This window comes from Capra hircus, chromosome 17 (genome assembly GCF_001704415.2).
Source record: "Capra hircus breed San Clemente chromosome 17, ASM170441v1, whole genome shotgun sequence".
Classification (NCBI taxonomy): Eukaryota; Metazoa; Chordata; class Mammalia; order Artiodactyla; family Bovidae; genus Capra; species Capra hircus.
Genome location: NC_030824.1, coordinates 7,166,433 through 7,186,836, shown reverse-complemented (window position 1 = coordinate 7,186,836; position 20,404 = coordinate 7,166,433). Strand labels below are relative to the sequence as shown.

The window sequence follows — 20,404 nt, the reverse complement described above, 5'->3', positions numbered from 1 at the left end:
TGGATGGCATCACTGACTCAATGGACATGAGTCTGAGCAAAGTCCAAGAGATAGTGAAGGACAGGGAAGCCTGGCACACTGCAATCCATGGGGTTGCAAGGAGTCAGATATGACTTACCGATTGAACAACAATAAACAACAAAAGTTATAGGTTAGGGACTTCCCTGGTGGTACAGAGGTTAAGACTCCACCCTCCCAATGCAGGGGGCCCAGGTTCAATCCCTGGTTGGGGAACTAGATCCTGCATGCCCCAACTAAAAGCCTACATGCCTACATGCCGCAATGAAAACCCAGTGCAGTGAGAAAAAGAGTTACAGGCTAAAGTTTTTGTGGTGACAGGGGAAAAAATGCATCCTTTCCAGACCACCTGACCTGCTTTTGTTACTCTAGGATTTGAGTGTTTTGGCTGGACAGGTTAGATTAGGGATCCAAATGTGGAAGAAATATAACTCCCATACTCCCCAAAAAACTTAGTGCACAAGAATGACCGTGACCCAAATCTGGGAGCCCTGCCCTTCTGCGGGCCCTCTGCTCAGACACATTCTGAGCCCTCCAAGTCTCTCTGAAGGCTCTGACAGTCTGCTCTGCGGAAGGACCGAAAAACTGGAGGGCCAGCCTCCCTCCTGGAGCAGTGGCCACACATCTGGGACATATCTTTTGCTCTCTCTGAAGCTCACAGCTGAGAAATCAACAACCACTGAAGTCCCTCTGGCTCTAGGAGTCTTTACTGCCTTGGTGTGCTCACCAGTCACAGTCACTAGTTGCCAGCCGAGTCCTTTAGTCTTCTGACTAGTCCAACATGAGGAAGGGCTGACATTTAGAGTCTGTTCAAGCACATCAAGCATTCGAACATGGCTGCCCATGGAGAGCCCTTTGCGCAACAGCCTGAGTGTGAATCCTGGTTATCCTCTCACCAGCCCCGACAGCCTCAGTTTCCTCATCTGTAAAATGGGGGTGACAGCACCCACTGAGTGTTCCATGGTGGTGATGCAGACCTGGCATGAGCTCACCATACAGAGTATTCAGTCTGGCATCTTGAAAGCACCCCATAGAGGAAGCACTTAATTACTGTTGCCCCAAGGGGCTGTGATTTTGAATTACTAAGAAAACACCTGCTTCCCCCACCAGACCAAGTGTTCCCAGAAGGCAGAGCTCAGGTTTCCCAAACATTTCTGGGTCCCTTCCTGTTTCTAGATGCAGACCGTATACTCGGGAGATATTCAAGGAATGTTTATGGGCCAGATGGATATACCCTGGGAAAAGAATAAGTGAGAGAGACTTAGCTATGAAGCTGTTTTTTGCTGTGTTGGTTATAATAAGGAAAAGAGAGAAGGAGCCCAAATATCCATTCTTTGTAGGAGATTATTTATACACTTTAAAGTGTATCCATTTAAAGGAACACAATGGACCCCTTCTGCATGCTGCAGAACAAGGGTCGGCAAATGTCTTCTGTCCAGGACTAGATAGTAAATACTTTAGATTTTAGAGTCTAGACAGTCTCTATTCCACTACTAAACTCTGCTCTTGAAGCACAAAAACAGCTATATATGTTCCAATAAAACCTTATTTGTAGACCCTGAAATCTGAACTTCATGTAATTTTCACAACTCACCAAGTAGTATTCTCCTTTTGATTTGTTTCAGTCATTCAAAAGTTATAAACTATTCTTTGGACTTCCCTGGTGGTCCAGTGGCTGACTCCACGCTCCCATTGCAGGGGCCCAGGTTCGATCTCTGGTCATGGAACTAGATCCTACATGCTACAGCTAAAACATCTCATGTGCTTCAGCTAAGACCCAGTGTAGATAGATAGATAGAGAGAGAGAGAGAGAAGGAAAGAAAGGTAAAAACTATTCTCTGCTCACAAGGTACACAAAGACAAACTGTGGGTGATAGTCTGCTGAGCCTGGTGGTAGAATACTTATAAAAGAATGAGATATAAAATGAAAACGTGAGTTATGACATAGTATGTTCAGTATGATTCGAGTTTATAAATTAAAATACATCTGCACAAAAAAAAATACATCTGCACACACACAAAAAGGCTGCAAGACTATATAACAACTGTTAATAAAGATCAAACGTGGGTTGTTTGTTCTTCCTTTTTCACTTATCTATAATTTTCTGAATTTTGAACAACGAACATAATTATCATCACTTTGGTAATTTTTAAAAATGCAATTAAAATGAGACAAAAAAAGAAATGAGATAAAACAAGTTGGCACCAAGAAGGACTCAGGCACAGAAATGGCAGTGCTCATCTGCTTAGCAAACAACCTTAGATGGGATGCCTGCCCAGGGGCACGTGAGTTCCCCTCCCACCCGGGCTTCACGATCACGAGGCTTCAAAAATACCTATCATGTGCAACCATCATCCTTATCAAGGCTAAGGGGAGGACGAGGCAGAAAGCTCGGCCTCCGCCAACCTGTCAACTAGAGGCACCTGTGCGCTCCTGCGCTACCTTCTCCAATCAGCATCATTGCCAAAACTGCCTCCACTTCAAATGCCAAGCCGAGCTAGCGTCTTGGAGGAGGGCTCCATCTCCCCAGCTGCCAAACTGAAGCCAGCGTTTCTTTGGGTGGGGGCGGAGGCGGGGAAGACGGGGTGGTGCAGCTGGTCTTTACTCGGGGCAGGGAGTTGGGGGTGGGGTGGGAGGGACTCGGCACAAGCTTATAAAAGATAAAGGTCATTATACTGGAAGAGTGACTTACTTTACTTTGCGGTCAGGGGAACAGACTTTGCACTTGGCAGGGCTCATGTCGACCGTCCTGCCGCTCACCAGGCTGCTCTTGGGACGCAGAGCATGCACCCCCTAACCCCGTGAAGCAGACCCCGGTCCTGGGGCCCGGCCAGGTCCTGACAGAGAGGCGGAGGCGCTGTCCTAGAGAGCCTCGGGCCGAGTGGCGCACCAGCCTGCAGGAGCTCAACTCTGCGCCTGGCTTCCTGCATCCTGAAAAGCGTCCGGCACGCGAGTGTCGGGGGGCAGACGCGCCCGCCAGGCCCCGCCCCGAGGCGGGCCCCGCCTTCCGGGCAGGCCCCGCCCCCGACTGGGCCCCGCCTCCCGCCTCCTGTCCGGGGACTGGACGCGAACCCCGCCTTCTCCCCGCAGCGTCCGGTCCCCCTCCACCTCCCCTCGCCCAGCTGGCAGCCAGCCGCGCAGCCACTGCTGACCTTGGGCGCCCGGAGCTTGCGGCCGGTAGAGTTTAAAAGAATCTCGAGGCTCCCCAGTTCCCCCGACTGGAGTAGAACAATTCCAGGATAGCAATCCCCTACGCTCTGGCAGCTGGGAAAAACTCTCCAGCAATTCAGGTCCTGGAATACGCACACAGTAGAGAAGTGGTTGGAAAATAGGGGTTCTTTAATGTGTGAGTCCAATGTCACCTCGGTGCCTGGTAAAAGCCCCCGGAGTCAAGTCAACTTTTGGCTTCCAAGCGCCGGCTTTTGCTTATTCTTTCATCTATGCTACCAGAGACATGTCTGCTCCATGCCTCCTCCCTACCCACCCACCTCTCCTCCCCAGCCCCCAGCCCCCCACCCCTTCCCCGTGATCGTCTGGCACACACTTGGAACCACCTGGGTCCCCAGCTAAAATGAGGGCCTCCAAGACAGGAAGGACGCAGCTGCCCTGTGACCCTAAGTAAGTTTCCTTCTAATACAAGTACAGGGTCCTCTTTGGTGCCTTTGTCTCATTTAATCATGGCAACAGCCCTACAGGTTTTATTTACTATCATTATACAGATAAGGAAAGAGGATGCAGAGATAGAATAAATACAGGTGCTGGAGACTTGGACCCGGACAAACTGATTCCAGTTAGAATGAACGAATGAATGCTTCTCCAAGAAGTTGAAAGGACCCAAAACACTGCCTAGGAAACACTGCAATAAGAATAAATGTAACTTACGTTGACAGCAAACCAAAAAATAAAAAATAAACTGTGTGCATGCTCAGTCTTGTCCTATTCTTTGCAACCCCATGGACTGTAGCCTGCCAGGCTCCTCAGATACAAAAAGACAAAAACACCCAGCTGCCATTTCTGAAGAGCTGGGAGCAAAAAGTGGGTGTCAGGGCATTGTGCATGCCCCCTGCACACAACCCCACAGAGGGTTGGGCAGACCACCTACGCCACCTCTCCAACCTGACCCCTGGACACACCTCTACCCTCATCCCATATAAGGAATGAGTTCCCCCTCCTTGTGAGGGAGCAAACAAAGGAATCTGTTACTTGTTTTCTCTCCCTCCTGCAGCAGCAGCCGGCTGCCTTGCCTGAACTTCTTGTCTGGCCTCTAGTCAGTTTCTATTGGTCAAGGAAGGCCAAGAACCCTGGTCAGTAATACTATCTCCTAACTCTTCCCATTGGGCTTCCCTAGTGGCTCAGATGCTAACGAGTCTGCCTGCAATGCGGGAGACCTGGGTTTGATCCCTGGGTTGGGAAGATCCCCTGGAGGAGGGCATGGCAACTCCAGTATTCTTGCCTAGAGAATCCCCATGGATAGAGGAGCCTGGTGGGCTACAGTCCATGGAGTCACAAAGAGTTGGACATGACTGAGCGACCAAGCACAGCACAGCACAACTCTTCCCATTAATGGAATGAACAAGTTAGAAGGAGGCTGGAGGTGCCTTTCCCAGGGCCCAGGTTAAGCGGAAGCATCAACACGGGGAGTTCGAAGACCACTTTCTGATCTGCATCTGCTGAGGGTCTGGGTTTGAATGGCTTTGAGGTCTTCCCAGCCTATGCTGGGAGGCCTCAGGGAGACCCCTGAACCTCTCTGGGCTTCAGCTTCTTATATATGTAGTGAAATGACTGGTTCACTTTCTCCTCCCCATCACTTTTATACCTTTGAGCCACCAGGGAAGGGTGTTTTGTGATTAAACATCATTAAAACGTCTTATAACAATATTTTCAGCAGAAAGTTAGAAAATGCAGAAGATATAAATGACCCATAATTGTACCACATAAAGACAATGATTACTATTACACACTTATTAAGAATGAACAGTTTCTTTCTTTTTTTTTTTTTTTTTTTTGCCACAATGCATGGTTTGTGGGATCTTAGTTCACCAGCCAGGAATCAAACCCACACCCTTGGCAGTGAAAGAGTGGAGTACTAACCATTGGACCACCAGGGAATTCCCTCGAACGTTTTTTGTGCTTACTGTGCACCAGTAAATATTCTTAGCATACTACACACACATGTCTACAATCCCTCACCAGAAATCCCCAGGGTCCAATGTATTTTGGAATTTGGGAATTTTTTTTAGGAAGGTAAGCCTTGTGTGATACATTATGGTGTTAATATTTCACCAGAAGAAGGCATAAGTATTCACACAAAGTGGGATAAATGAAGACCAAAAATAACTGGGCATCTACGCAAGGCAGGTTTTGATAAGTACATTCACAGCCAGTTAATAAATTAAGTTTCATAACTTTAAATTTTAGGACTGCAGTTGTATAATCCTGAACCTGCCCCATTCCACTCAATCCACACATGCATTCCCAATGTAGGAACATTAAGGTAACATGCTCGTAAGAAGTGGCTTTGAACCTAGGATCTTAGCCTAGGTCCATTGTGTACTAACCACTTTGCTGCTTGTCACGAACACTTGGGATTGCCCCATAACCTTCATTTCACAGTGTAATAAGTAAGGAACTATTTTGCTACATCACGTAACGTTCTCATCAGCTCTGTTTCAAAGGGTTGCATGAGATTCTGACCCTTAGGGGAACTGTTTCCAAGTCCAAGGAAAGGTCAGGTTCCAACTCTTGGCCTGAGATAAACCCAAAAGCAAAGGGACAGGAGGGGAGACCAGGAGGAATTCACACAGTTGTTTTCCTTTTGTCCAGGAGGGCTGGGTCTGTGCCATCCAAAACAACAGCCGCCAGCCACAGGAGGCTATTTAAGTTAATTAAAACTTAAATTAAAAACTCAGTTCTGGGAATTCCCTGACAGTCCAGTGTGCTAAGGGTGCAGACTCAATCCCTGATTGGGGAACTAAGATCCCAAAGCTCCATCATGAGGCCATAAAAAAATAAAATTCAGTCCTTTAGTCACACCAGGTACACTTCAAGCGCTCAGTAGTCAAATATGAATGGCTGCCAAACTGAACTGCAGAGTTCTAGAATATTCCATTCTGGAACATTCCAACCTGGCAGAAAGTTCTGTTGGACTGTTCTAGTTTGGCTTGAAAGTTGCCTCTTCCAAGAGCTCTTACCTGACCTGACCGCATTTCTCTAAAATAGACCCCACAGGTATTTATTCTGTACCCTGTTTCCTTCCCGGCATTGAACACACTTGGAAACCATCTTAGCAGTCTACCTATTTATTTGCACATTTCCAATCTCCCTGCTAGGATTTTCTATCTTATTTCCTGCTGGAACCATTGTGCTAAATGCCTCTCTCCATCCTTCCTCCTTAGAAGTCGCTTAGAACCAGCTCATTGGACATCCAGGTCTAACAGTCTCTGATGCTTATCCATTTGGGTAACTTGGTTTCGTTCAATTCAGCTCAGTCGCTCAGTCATGTCCAACTCTTTGCGACCCCATGAGTTGCAGCACGCCAGGCCTCCCTGTCCATCACCAGCTCCCGGAGTTCACTCAGACTTAAACTTGGTTTAATAAACTGCTTTTCCCTAATCCCTGCTGAAATTGCCACAATGAGGGAAAGAACAGGGTCTGGAGGGGAGAGGATATTGGAGATTACTGGAGAACATACTGTGTGAAACAATAGAACCTGAGTCCTGCTGTCTAGCAGATCTGGCCTTAAAACCTGGCTCTGCCACTTCTGAGCTGTGTGATCTTAGAAAAGGTACTTTGCCTCTTTTTTAAACCATTTTTTAAAATTGAGGTATAATTTCCCTGATGGCTCAGATGGTAAAGAATCTGCCTGCAATGCAAGAGACCTGGGTTGGGAAGATCCCCTAGAAAAGGGAATGGCAACCCACTCCAGTATTCTCGCCTGGAGAATCCCATGGACAGAGAAGCCTCACAGGCTATGGTCACAGAGTCGCAAAGAGTTGGATATGACTCAGTGGCTAACACTTTCATAGTTGATTTACAGTGTTGTGTTAGTTTTTTGTACACCAAAGTGATTCAGTTATACACATATACTTTTTCAGATGTTTCCTTTATACATTATTACAAGATAGTGAATTTCATTCTCTGTGCTATATAGTAGGTCCTTGTTGTTTATCTATTTTAAATATATAGCGTGCATGAGTGCTATGTTGCTTCAGTTGTTTCCAGCTCTTTGCGTGTGTGTATATATATCTGTGTCCAGCTCTTTGCAGACACATATATGTTAATCTCAAACTTCTAATTTATATCCTCCCCTGCTCTCCCTTTTGGTAACCATAGATTTGTTTTCCATGTCTGAGTCTGTTTCTGTTTTGCAAGTTCATTTGTATCCTGTTTTCTTTTATTTTTATTTTTTTCTGTTTTCTTTTAGATTCCACATATAAGCGATATCATAAGATATTTGTCTTTTTTCTGTCTGACTTACTTTACTAAATATGGTCATCTCTAGGTTCATCCATGTTGCTGCAAATGGCCTTATTTCATAATTTTTTTAAATTTATTTTATTTATTTTGCTGCATTGGATCTTAGTTATGGCATTCGTGATCTAGATCCCTAAGCAGGGATCGAACCCAGATCCTCTGCATTGAGAGCACTGAGTCTTAGCCACCGGACCACCAGGGTAGTCCCTGTTGCATTGTTTTTTTAAAGCTGAGTAGTATTTATTTCACCTCTCAGAGCCTCAGTTTTCTCATCTGTAAAATAGGGATCCATTGAGAGCATTGTACCGTGTTTATGAAGGATAAATGGGTAATTTATATAAACTATAGGTAGAAGTAGGGAAGTTCTGGGTAAATTTGAGTGCTGGATGAAGTGGGTGCTGGTGGGAAAGGGGCTGAGGAGGAGTCTACTTCTTATTAAGCACCTACTGTATACCAGGCTCTGCATACTTTATACACATTATCCTGTTTAATTTTACAGACGCAGCACCCCGTCCAAGGTCACGCAGTGGAGGGTGGCAGAACCAGAGTGGAGCTCAGCTCTGAAGCCTGGCCGTTCCTTTAACCCTTCCAGAAACTCAAAACTGCTTTCCCCTAAAGACCATCAGCTAGGGAATATTTTCTTTCTCACTTCCAGTAACCAGGGTTAAAAGTTAAGCTCACCAGGAACGTGGTGCCTACGGAAGTGGCCGTCTCCTCATCCAGCTTTTCCTCATTTTGACAGTGTACACACATGATGTGCTTAAAAGTGAAGGAGGAAACAGAACAGGCTCTTGAAAGCAGGACTCCAACTTGGGCCGGACTGTGGACTTTGAGCTATATGCCCAGTATCTATGGAAACGACATACCAACTGGAAAACCAGGCCCCCAGAAGGAAGAGCCCCAGGGCTCTCCATCGCTAAAAGAATACCCTAATTTTCTGTGTAACCAAATAGAATCGTACATTCTATTATGCTTCTTGGGGTATGACCACAGACCTATTGATAACTGCACTGTGGGCACCCCACTCCAGCACTCTTGCCTGGAAAATCCCATGGACGGAGGAGCCTGGTGGGCTGCAGGCCATGGGGTCACTAAGAGTCAGACGTGACTGAGCAACTTCACTTTCACTTTGCACTTTCATGCATTGGAGAAGGGAATGGCAACCTGCTCCAGTGTTCTTGCCTGGAGAATCCCAGGGACGGTGGAGCCTGATGGGCTGCCGTCTATGGGGTTGCACAGAGTCAGACACGACTGAAGCGACTTAGCAGTAGCAGCAGTAGCAGCAACTATCTAGGCTTAAGGCATATGAATCACGGGTTAACTTTGATTGCATCTTTCTTTTTCCTGTGTTCAGACTAGTTTCAGGGACCCTTATACACTTAGGGTATATAAGGGGGATCGGGATCTGTGTGTCTTCACCTGCCAGGCAGCATGGCCGAACCAGAACACCAGGTGGTCCAAGACTGTTTCTCCCTTAAAGTCTGTTCTCCCTTGGTGGGCTTGACCAGGTGTGGATGAAAACACAGAGGGTTAAAAAGAAAACCAAAAAACTGGTCAGGGTCCTTGGCTAAGAGGAGACTCTGCCCTGGGCCCGCCGGTGTAATAAACTGCACTCCACTATCTGCATTGTCCTTCTGAGTGAGTTTGTTTCCCGGAAACGCGTGGCTACAACATTTGGTGTATTGCCCAGGAAACTCCTCACTTTGAGGAGACAAGTCCCATTTGGGACTACTCCGAGGCCTTGTGGCTTGAATCTTCTAGAGGGAGGAAGGCGCCCCACCCTTCTGGAAGGATTCTGCTTCTCAATGCCCGGACCTCTCACGTTAGCAGGTAGTGGATGGCAGCAGGGGAACTGAGTGCTCAGGTGAGGAGGAACCCACCCAGCAGGGTGGAAGAGGGGGCCTGATCACCCCCCTGGGAGGGACTAGAAGGAGCGGGGACCCACAGGAGCCTGGAATAGGCAAGTGGCAGCGACTGCTTGGTGCACAGGTCGACGAGTGTGTTAGGGCTTAGGAAGGAAATTTGTGAAGGTCATTTAGGAGGTGAGTCCACGCCGTCTCGGGGAAAATTATTACCAGCGATCACCAGGGGATTTTTAGGAGAAGAAACTTGGTCCTGTGTGCTTGTATTCTACCCTCCCCTAGGAGGTGTCTCGTCTGCTGTGAAATTCTTGACCCCCTCAGAATTGTCAGGCTAGAAGGAGCAGGGTACATAAGTGAGTATGAATTGGCTTTTCTGGAGATGGCCTGGGACGTGGGATATCTAACCCATCTGTGTTTTCATCCGCACCTGATCAAGCCCACCAAGGCAGAACAGACTTTAAGGGAGAAACAGTCTTGGACCACCTGCTGTTCTGGTTCGGCCATGCTGACTGGCAGGTGAAGACATGCAGATCCCGATCCCCCTTCTCCCTCTGGGATCTGGCAGGATTTGGACAAGGATGACATGCCCTCCCCCATACTGGATGATGACAACACGCTCGCCTCCCAGTGCTCCACCAGGACCAGAGGCCACCTTAATGCCTGATCCAGGGCCAGGTGAAGTTCCTGCAGCAGCCGCTGCTCCTCTGCCAGCTCTCCTGGAGGTAGAAGCCTCTGGGAGCCACTAGGATCTAGCTCCAGTCAAACTGCCCAAGCTATACCCGCCTCTCCTCTCCCAGTGAGTACTGACAGGAAGGGCAAAGGAGACACCAGAATCAAACAGAGGCTGCGCTCCACTAAGGAGCCAGAGGAAAGGGCCCCCGCTACAAATGCCGCTCAGAGAGTTACAGCAGCCTCCGGTTCAGGGGACAGACAGCCACCACCGTCAGCTCCCCCGTAGCCTATTATTACCAGATTAGGGTAATGGAGACTATTTTTCGAACCCACCGCCCTGCATGGGATGACATAATCCAACTACTAGTCTCCCTCTTCAGCACTGAGGACAGACACAGGATCCTAACTGAGGCCAGAAAATGGTTAAGAGCAATGGCACATGAGGGTACTGCAAACCCGCAGCGGTGGGCAGAACTAGCCACCCCGATAAGAGGCCCCGCTGAGACTGTAACACAGAGGCAGGGAGGGGCCACCTGGAGAGATACCAGGCGGCTATTTTACAAGGCCTCAAGAGGGGGGCCTGAAAAGGTATGAGTATGGCAAAACCCTCCAAAGTGATTCAAAGGGAAAGCGAATCACCCTCTGAGTTCTGCGAAAGACTGTGTGAGGCCTATAGACTTTATACACCAACAGACCCAGCCAGAGGCTGCTGGGTCTCAGATGGTGACTAAATGCAGCCTTTGTGTCTCAAGCCTACCCCGAAAATGTCAGATGGTGGGGGGCACCAAGTGACTCATGAATGTTTATACATCCCTGAATGCCTAGTACCTTTGTTGGGAAGAGACTTGCTGTTTAAATTGGGGGTACAAGTGACCTTTCCCCCCATGAAAGACCCACTGTTCGAGTGGGCTCGACTACCTATTTACTCTTCCTCTCAGTAACCCCTCAAGATGAATGGAGGTTGCATGATCTCCCGGAAGGGAAACCGGACGGGCTAAACAGTCAAGAGAGAGAGTTAACTCAACAATTCCCTGAGGTCTGGGTGGAAGACAACCCCGCACCCCCCCACCACCACCCCCGCCCTCCCCCCACGCCCAGGCTTGCAAAACAAGTCCCACTGGTAATAGAACTCAAATCCAGTACAATGACATCAGCACTCGCCTTAGGCCTGCCAGAGCTTGCAAAGCCGTTGACTCTTTACATGACTGAAAAGGACAAGGTGGCTGTGGGAGTGTTGTCCCAGACTATGGGGACACAGGACAGACCCGTGGCTTATCTCTAATCAGCTGGACAATGTTGCCACTGGGTGGCCGGAATGCTTATGGGCAGTTGCTGTGGTTGCCTTACTGGTCCAGGAAGCAACTAAGCTGACTTTGGGCCAAGATTTGTTCGTAAAAGTCCCGCATGAGGTCAACGCTCTCCTTCGAGGGGACCCCCATAAATGGCTGTCGACATCCCGGATTACTCAGTACCAAGGACTGTTATGTGAGAACCCCCGTGTTACTACTGAGCCTTGTCAGGCTCTGAATCCGGCCACTCTCCTTCCTGTGGGAGAAGGTGGGCTCTCACATGATTGCAAGGAAATATGCCAGCAGACCTGACTTGAGAGACCAGCCAATCCCGGACCCAGAGTGGGTCCTGTACACCAAGGGCACCAGCCTGGTGAAACAAGGACAATGACTGTCGGGATATGCAGTAGTCATGGAAGAAACCATCGTTGAGGCTAGCTCTCTGCCATCACACTGGTCTCCTCAATGGGTCAAACGATATGCTCTAATCTGGGCCCTCAGCTGTCAAAAGGTAAGAAGACAAACACTGACACAGACTCCAGGTATGCTTTTGCCACACTACAGGGCTCTGTATGAGGAGAGAGGCCTTTGACAGCTAGTGAAAAAGATATTAAAAATAAGGAAAAAATTAAGACCCTATTAGATGCTGCCTGGGAACCAGAAAGGGTTGCAGTCATACACTGCTGAGGACGTCAAAAAGAGGATACCCACCCCCAGCCTTGGGGAAACAGACTGGCAGATAAGACCACTAAACAAGCAGCTGAGGGCTTGGGGGTGACAAGCGAGGCCCTTATTAAAGCTCTCATTTTGGCAGAGCTGCCTGAGCTAATGCTAGACTCTCCAAAATACACTGAAGCCTAAAACCAACTAGCCAAAGCAGAAGGGGGTATCAAGACTGAAAAAGGATGGTGGGAATTGCCAAGTGGCAAATTATTGGTACCGGAGGAGCTGGCACCCACTCTGATAAGCTAAACACACCAAGCAACCCATCTAGGCCATGATAAACTGGAAGAGCTAATTCAAAAATATTTCTTAGTTCCCTGCCTCTGTTCCCTAATGCAGGACAGAATCTCAGAACTGCACTGCCTGCTCACAGGTTAATGCCGCCTCTCGGCATGGACAGAAACCTCCAGGGATTCAGCTAAAAGGGACGCTGCCCTTAGAACACCCGAAAGCGGACTTCACTGAGATGAAACCTCACCGACACTACTGTTACCTGCTGGTCATGGTATGTACGTTCTCAGGATGGGTAGGAGTTTTTCCTACCTGGACTGAAAGAGCATCAGAAGTAGCCTGGTGCCTGCTTAGGGAAGTGGTTCCCAGATTTGGACTGGCAACCCACTCTAGTATCCTTGCCTGGAAAATCCCATGGACGGAGAAGCCTGGTGGGCTACAGGTCCAAGGGGTCGCAAAGAGTCGGACATGACTGAGTGACTTCACTTCACTTCACCAGCCCTGGATCAGACAATGGCCCGGCTTTTGTAGCTGATTTAGTACAACAAGTAAGCAAAACTTTAAACATAAAATGGAAAGTGCACACTGCATATGGGCCCAGAGTTCTGGGATGGAGGAAGGAACCAACCGGACACTTAAAGAGACACTCTCCAAGTGGGTCATAGAGACTGACTGCTCCTGGGTGAACTTGCTTCCAACGGCTCTGCTCAGACTCAGGATGACCCCACGGTCCCATGGCTATTCTCTGTACGAAACTGTGTATGGGAGGCCCCCTCCCATAATAAAACAGGTGTCAACAAATTTGCCTCAGGTAGAGGGGATGAGATTTCACAGCAGATGGAACAACTGGGTGAGATAATAAATCAGGTAACTAAGTTTGTACAAGAAAGGGTGCCATTCCCCACCTTGGGAACAGATTCATGAGTTTATGCCTGGTGACCAAGCATGGGTCAAAGATTGGAAACATGATTTGCTAGCCCCTCGGTGGAAGGGCCCTTATCCTGTTATTCTAACTACCCCTACTGCAGTTAAAGTTGCAGGTATTGCCCCTGGGATTCATCATACGAGGGTGAAGAGAACAAACCACGCAGACCCAGAAAACGCTGAGAGGACTGCGCAGAGGGACCCCACTGACCCTCAAGAGGCGAAGATCATCCTTAAGAAGAAGAAGGAAAAGAAGATCCTGGATGAGCGCCTTCAGGATGAAGCCACATGATCAACTCCTGCTGCCTGGCCTCATCAACATGCACATTCCTACACGGACTTCACAACACCTCCAACTGTTGGGTATGTGGGGCTATGCCTCTGTCTGTGATGGATGGACTTCCCCGGTGGGTGTCACCGCTCCACCAAGAAGATTTTAAATCACTCTGCTCTTTTCTGAGAAGACAAAAAGAGACTTTCCTTTCTCTTGTCAATCATAATCTCTCCCTGCTCTCTTGGTGTAAGCCAGATCTACAGTCAATAGACTCAGCTCGTGGGGTTACATATTATGTAAACACCAGTTTCATAGAAGTAACAAAAGCAGTAATTCAAAATAGAATGGTTTTGGACATGCTCACAGCTGTTCAAGGAGGGACCTGTGCTATAATTAAGGTTGAATGTTGTGTATATATTCCTGATTTATCTGGCAATGTATTAGCTGCTTTTGATGATATGGAAAAAAAAAAAAACAGATAAGAGCAATGTAAAATGAAAACATTCCTTTCTGGACTTTGGGACTATCTTGGGTAAAGAGTGATTGGTGGAAAACTATATTTACCATTGTTATACTTGCCTTGATAGTTCTGCTCTGTGGACCCTGCATTTTCCAATGTATTATGAACTTTGTGGAGAAATAACTCCAGAAAGAATGAAGGGGTGGAGCCAAAGCAAAAACAATACCCAATTGTGGATGTGACTGGTGATAGAAGCAAGATCTGATGCTGTAAAGAGCAATATTGCATAGGAACCTGGAATGTCAGGTCCATGAATCAAGGCAAATTGGAAGTGGGCAAACAAGAGATGGCAAGGGTGAATGTCGACATTCTAGGAATCAGCGAACTAAAATGGACTGGAATGGGTGAATTTAACTCAGATGACCATTATATCGACTACTGCAGGCAGGAATCCCTCAGAAGAAATGGAGTAGCCATCATGGTCAACAAAAGAGTCTGAAATGCAGTACTTGGATGCAATCTCAAAAACGACAGAATGATCTCTGTTCGTCTCCAAGGCAAACCATTCAATATCACAGTTACCCAAGTCTATGCCCCAACCAGTAACGCTGAAGAAACTGAAGTTGAATGATTTTATGAAGACCTACAAGACCTTTTAGAACTAACACCCACAAAAGATGTCCTTTTCATTATAGGGGTCAGGAATACAAAAGTAGGAAGTCAAGAAACACCTGGAGTAACAGGCAAATTTGGCCTTGGAATGCGGAATGAAGCAGGGCAAAGACTAATAGAGTTTTGCCAAGAAAATGCACTGGTCATAGCAAACACCCTCTTCCAACAACACAAGAGAAGACTCTACACATGGACATCACCAGATGGTCAACACCAAAATCATATTGATTATATTCTTTGCAGCCAAAGATGGAGAAGCTCTATACAGTCAACAAAAACAAGACCAGGAGCTGACTGTGGCTCAGATCATGAACTCCTTATTGCCAAATTCAGACTCAAATTGAAAAAGTAGGGAAAACCGCTAGACCATTCAGGTATGACCTAAATCAAATCCCTTATGATTATACAGTGGAAGTGAGAAATAGATTTAAGGGCCTAGATCTGATAGATAGAGTGCCTGATGAACTATGGACTGAGGTTCATGACATTGTGCAGGAGACAGGGATCAAGACCATCCCCATGGAAAAGAAATGCAAAAAAGCAAAATGGCTGCCTAGGGAGGCCTTACAATAGCTGTGAAAAGAAGAGAGGCGAAAAGCAAAGGAGAAAAGGAAAGATATAAGCCTCTGAATGCAGAGTTCAAAAGAATAGCAAGAAGAGATAAGAAAGCCTTCCTCAGAGATCAATGCAAAGAAATAGAGGAAAACAACAGAATGGGAAAGACTAGAGATCTCTTCAAGAAAATTAGAGATACCAAGGGAACATTTAATGCAAAGATGGACTCGATAAAGGACAGAAACAGTATGGACCTAACAGAAGCAGAAGATATTAAGAAGAGGTGTCAAGAATACACAGAAGAGCTGTGCAAAAAAGATCTTCATGACCCAGATAATCATGATGATGTGATCACTCATCTAGAGCCAGACATCTTGGAATGTGAAGTCAAGTGGGCCTGAGAAAGCATCGCTGCGAACAAAGCTAGTGGAGGTGATGGAATTCCAGTTGAGCTGTTTCAAATCCTGAAAGATGATGCTGTGAAAGTGCTGCACTCAATATGCCAGCAAATTTGGAAAACTCAGCAGTGGCCACAGGACTGGAAAAGGTCAGTTTTCATTCCAATTCCAAAGAAAGGAAATGCCAAACAATGCTCAAACTACCGCACAATTGCACTCATCTCTCATGCTAGTAAAGTAATGCTCAAAATTCTCCAAGCCAGGCTTTAGCAATACGTGAACCGTGAACTCCCTGATGTTCAAGCTGGTTTTAGAAAAGGCAGAGGAACCAGAGATCAAATTGCCAATATCTGCTGGATTATGGAAAAAGCAAGAGAGTTCCAGAAAAACATCTATTTCTGCTTTATTGACTATGCCAAAGCCTTTGACTGTGTGGATCACAAGAAACTGTGGAAAATTCTGAAAGAGATGGGAATACCAGACCACCTAACCTGCCTCTTGAGAAATCTGTACACAGGTCAGGAAGCAACAATTAGAACTGGACATGGAACAACAGACTGGTTCCAAATAGGAAAAGAAGTACGTCAAAGCTGTATATTGTCACCCTGCTTATTTAACTTCTATGCAGAGTACATCATGAGAAACGCTGGACTGGAAGAAACACAAGCTGGAATCAAGATTGCCAGGAGAAATATCAATAACCTCAGATATGCAGATGACACCAGCCTTATGGCAGAAAGTGAAGAGGAGCTAAAAAGCCTCTTGATGAAAATGAAAGAGGAGAGTGAAAAAGTTCGCTTAAAGCCAAACATTCAGAAAACGAAGATCATGGCATCCGGTCCCATCACTTCATGGGAAATAGATGGGGAAATAGTGGAAACAGTGTCAGACTTTACTTTTGGGGGGCTCCAAAATCACTGCAGATGGTGACTGCAGCCATGAAATTAAAAGACGCTTACTCCTTGGAAGAAAAGTTATGACCAACCTAGATAGCATATTCAAAAGCAGAGACATTACTTTGGCAACAAAGGTCCGCCTAGTCAAGGCTATGGTTTTTCCTGTGGTCATGTATGGATGTGAGAGTTGGACTGTGAAGAAGGCTGAGCGCCGAAGAATTGATGCTTTTGAACTGTGGTGTTGGAGAAGACTCTTGAGAGTCCCTTGGACTGCAAGGAGATCCAACCAGTCCATTCTGAAGGAGATCAACCCTGGGATTTCTTTGGAAGGAATGATGCTAAAGCTGAAGCTCCAGTACTTTGGCCACCTCATGCGAAGAGTTGACTCACTGGAAAAGACTCTGATGCTGGGAGGGATTGGGGGCAGGAGGAGAAGGGGACGACAGAGGGTGAGATGGCTGGATGGCATCACGGACTCGATGGACATGAGTCTGAGTGAACTCCAGGAGATGGTGATGGACAGGGAGGCCTGGCGTGCTGCAATTCATAGCGTCGCAAAGAGTCGGACACGACTGAGCGACTGAACTGAACTGAACTATGAACTTTGTAAGCCAAAGGTTGTTGTTGTTCTCCCAAATTGGCGGTCGGAGAGCCAGCGTGCAATATATCCCTATGAATGACACTCATACTATTAGTTAAGAGCATCAAGAGGGGGTAATGAAGGAGGAAACAGAACAGGCTCTCTCTTGAAAGCAGGACTCCATCTTGGGCCGGACTCTGGACTTTGATCTATATGCCCAGTATCTATGGAAACGACATACCAACTGGAAAACCAGGCCCCTGGAAGGAAGAGCTATAGCGCTCTACCTTGCTAAAAGAATACTCTAATTATCTGTGTAACCAAATAGAATCGTACATTCTATTATGCTTATTGGGGGTGAGACCACAGGCCTGTTGATGATTGTCCACTGTTAACTACCTAGGTTTAAGGCATATGAATCGCAGGTTAACTTTGATTGTCAGGGAATTTGGGGAGGTGGGTTTGCGCATGTATACTTAGGGTATATAAGGTTTTCACAAAAACTGGTTGGGGTCCTTGGCTAAGAGGAGACTCTGCCCTGGGCCCGCTGGTGTAATCAACCGCTCTCTATCATCTGCATTGCCCTTCTGAGTGAGTTTGTTTCCCAGAACGCGTGGCCACAACCCTAGAACCCAGCAGAGGTTCTTTCAGGCTGTCGGGGTCACGGCTGACGGAGCCTCTTTCCTACTGTCTGCTCACCGCGTTTCCCTTGTTTTCTACCTGCAGCTATCGCATTCCACTCGTAATTTGGGAGGGGAGGTGGCAAAGTCCAATAACAGTAACAACAAAAAACAAAGCCAGTGGGACTTTCCTGGTGGTCCAGTGGTTGGGAAACCACCTTGCAATGCAGGGGATGTGAGTTCGATCCCTGGTCCGGTAACTAAGATCCACATGCCCCTGAACAACTAAGTTCATGAGCTACAGCTAGAGTGTCTGTGCAGCAAGAAAAGATTCTGCATGCCACAATGAAGACCCGACGCAGCCAAATAAATCAACAGTAGTTTCGCTACTTCACTATAAAAAGCAAACAACAAATAATAATAATCAGAAAAAAAAAAAACAACGAAGCCACTGACTGCATCCCTGGGACAGTCCCACCTGGGATGGACCTATAGGTATTTGTTTTCAACAATCAACTTGATGGACGTGGTTACAGTATTTGAATTTCTGCTTTTTCTTTTTTTGGAGGTGGGATATTAGTTCCCTGACCAGGAATTGAACGCATACCCAGGGCAGTGAGAGCACCAAGGCCTAACCACTGCACTGCCAGGGAATTCCCCTGCGTTTCTGCTGTCATCACTGGAGGAAGACTTGTTTTACAGTTGTTAATCATCTGTTGGATGAATCAACAAATAAATGAATATTCATCAGGAGGCAGGAACACAGTCCTTCCCTTGGGGTTTCCATCATTGCTTTGGCTCTTGCCAACCTGAGCTTCTTTCTGCTTAGATTATAACTAGTTGTTACATACAAGGTCATCTGCCCCAACTAGACCACAGTCTTTTGGAAAGCCAGTGTCCTGGCCTGGAGCCCTGTACTCACAGGAGATACTCAACAAATGATTTTGAGAGGAGGGAAGGAAGGTGGGGGCGAGCCTCGTGTCTCCTGCCTGCCACATAGCCACCCTCAAAGCACTGGCATAGCTGGTTGCTTGGCTGCGCAGGGAAGCGTGCAGACCCCACCCCAAAGCTGCACCTCCTGGTGATGGGGACAGAGTGTGCGTTACCTTATAACAGGGGCGCAGGTCTCAGTCTCGCCTGCGGCCTGAGCAGTCTCCAGGGACAGCGTCCCCAGGCTGGCCCGGCTGCCCTTCCGGGAAGACTGTCGGAACAGGGCAGCACCGGTGTCCTCATCGGAGGAGTTGTCGTCGAAAGAGCCCAGGATGAAGTTGGTCATCAGCTGTCTCTTGATGTGTGCCTGCTTCCTGTCTTCTCTGGAGAGGGTTCTGGCTCGCTGGCCCTGGGGCCTGGCTGGCGCGGACAGGTCATTGGTATTTGGGATCTCCGGGCCTTCAGTCCCTGACCCGTTGGCTTGTCGTGCTCGGGAGGCGTCATCAGACGAGAGGGGGTTTCCTTGGGGATTCTGCGGCGGAGGTGATCGGGAGGTCCTCTGCTGGCAGGTGTCTTGGGGTCCTTTGTGGGAGGCTAGCTCAGCCTGGCGAGGGGTCTCTGGCAGAGGGCTGCTGTTGCAGCCTTCCTGCGGTGGCTCCTGAGAGCCGTCTGAGGCTGGAATCGGCTCCTGACTCGGGGTGAAGCTCACTTTCCGTTTACTCTTGGTGACTTGCTTGGAGTCTGACATTTTCCCCCAGCTTTTTAATCGGGAAAAGGTCAGGCAGGAGAAAATCAGACAAGATAGAAAAAGAAGCAGGATCACTCAGAAAATCTGTAAGGAGAACAAGGGAGCCATTTTAGGATCTATGTAATCGTGTTATCTGGCTTCTTAAAGGAGCAGGTGGCAAAAGCCAGTTGGGGTGCTGTATTTGGCAGAGAGAGCTAGAAGGGAGAAGGGCTAGACAGGGAACAGAGAAGGAGCTCTCCTCCCCCAGCCCTGCCCATCATGAGCTCTGGGGTCTGCAGCCTGTTTCTTAACTTCTAATTTAGAGACACTGAGACATGCACAAACCATGAAAATGCATGTGAGAGAGAACTCAATGAGATCAGGTGCATTAAAAGACTGTTACAGCATCGCTGGGCTTCTCTAGTGGCTCAGGTGGTAAAGAATCTGCCTGCAATGCAAGAGACCTGGGCTTGATCCCTGAGTCAGGAAGATCCCCTGGAAAAGGGAATGGCCACCCACTCCAGTATTCTTGCCTGGAGAATCCCACGGACAGAGAAGCCTGGTGGGCTAAAATCCATGGGGTCACAAAGAGTCGGACACAGCTGAGCGAGTAACACTTTCACTTTTCACTCGTAGCAATATTATTCATAATATCCCCAAAGCTGAAACATCCCAAGTGCCCACTGATAAAAGCACAGACAAGATCTGGTCTGTCCATACAATGGAATATTGTTCAGCCACTAAAAGGAATAAACTTTATGCTAAGTGAAGAAAACCAGTTCTGACAGACCACACATTGTATGATTCCATATTCCCTAGACAATACCCCTGGATTAGGCAGAATTGACAGATATCACCTACGAACAAAGCTAGTGGAGGTGATGGAATTCCAGTTGAGCTATTTCAAATCCTGAAAGATGATGCTGTGAAAGTGCTGCACTCAATATGCCAGCAAATTTGGAAAACTCAGCAGTGGCCACAGGACTGGAAAAGGTCAGTTTTCATTCCAACCTCAAAGAAAGGCAATGCCAAAGAATGCTCAAACTACCGCACAATTGCACTCATCTCACACACTAGTAAAGTAATGCTCAAAATTCTC

The 20,404-nt window shown here is 47.4% G+C and overlaps 1 protein-coding gene across 1 annotated transcript in view; it reads right to left on the bottom strand.

The window, feature by feature from the left end:
- Window positions 1–19,326, bottom strand: part of ACACB (acetyl-CoA carboxylase beta) — a 98,867-nt gene extending 79,541 nt beyond the window's left edge. Inside the window, 1 exon segment of the mRNA XM_018061094.1 lies at window positions 18,755–19,326. Coding sequence (XP_017916583.1) covers window positions 18,755–19,326 — 572 coding nt within the window.